Here is a 543-nt window from a genome sequence, read left to right on the forward strand (position 1 = left end):
CCGTCCATGTACAACTGTACTCACGTATTGCCGGGTAGAATGGAGTGAGGAGGTATTACAGTACTCCGTCCATGTACAACTGTACTCACGTATTGCCGGGTAGAATGGAGTGAGGAAGTATTACAGTACTCCGTCCATGTACAACTGTACTCACGTATTGCCGGGTAAAATGGAGTGAGGGGATCGCCGTCCGTGAGCTTGGCAGTACCCAGGGGCACGGCTGAGGGCGGCATCATGACGGTGTGAGGGTAGACGGCCTCGCTGCCCCGCGGCGCATAATCCGATGGGTCACTGAACAAAATCAGGCCCAGAGCTCCGCGCCGCTCTGCGAAATCTGCCTGAATAGTCGAATAAATAAAGAAGTTATAGTAATTATGCAAAAAAATACTAGTTACATTGAGAAAAGCACCTAATTATACCAATAATCTCATCAAATAGTCGAAAAAGTAAGTAGTTATAGTAATTATGCAAGAAAAAAGCACCCATTTACATTTACTAAAAACACATAGTTATACAAATATTCTCATCAAAAATTTATAATCT

General features: G+C 43.8%; 1 protein-coding gene across 1 annotated transcript in view; it reads right to left on the reverse strand.

Annotated features, from left to right (window-relative positions):
* Positions 1-338, reverse strand: part of LOC108678992 (glutamate carboxypeptidase 2 homolog) — a gene marked incomplete at both ends in the record, with an annotated part of 1,610 nt that extends 1,272 nt beyond the window's left edge. The window contains one exon of the mRNA XM_018167492.1: positions 155-338. Coding sequence (XP_018022981.1) covers positions 155-338 — 184 coding nt within the window. The remainder of the gene's footprint in view (positions 1-154) is intronic.
* Positions 339-543: the final 205 nt, after the last annotated feature.

The sequence above is a fragment of the Hyalella azteca genome, unplaced genomic scaffold, assembly GCF_000764305.2.
Source record: "Hyalella azteca isolate HAZT.00-mixed unplaced genomic scaffold, Hazt_2.0.2 contig17337, whole genome shotgun sequence".
Taxonomy (NCBI): Eukaryota; Metazoa; Arthropoda; class Malacostraca; order Amphipoda; family Hyalellidae; genus Hyalella; species Hyalella azteca.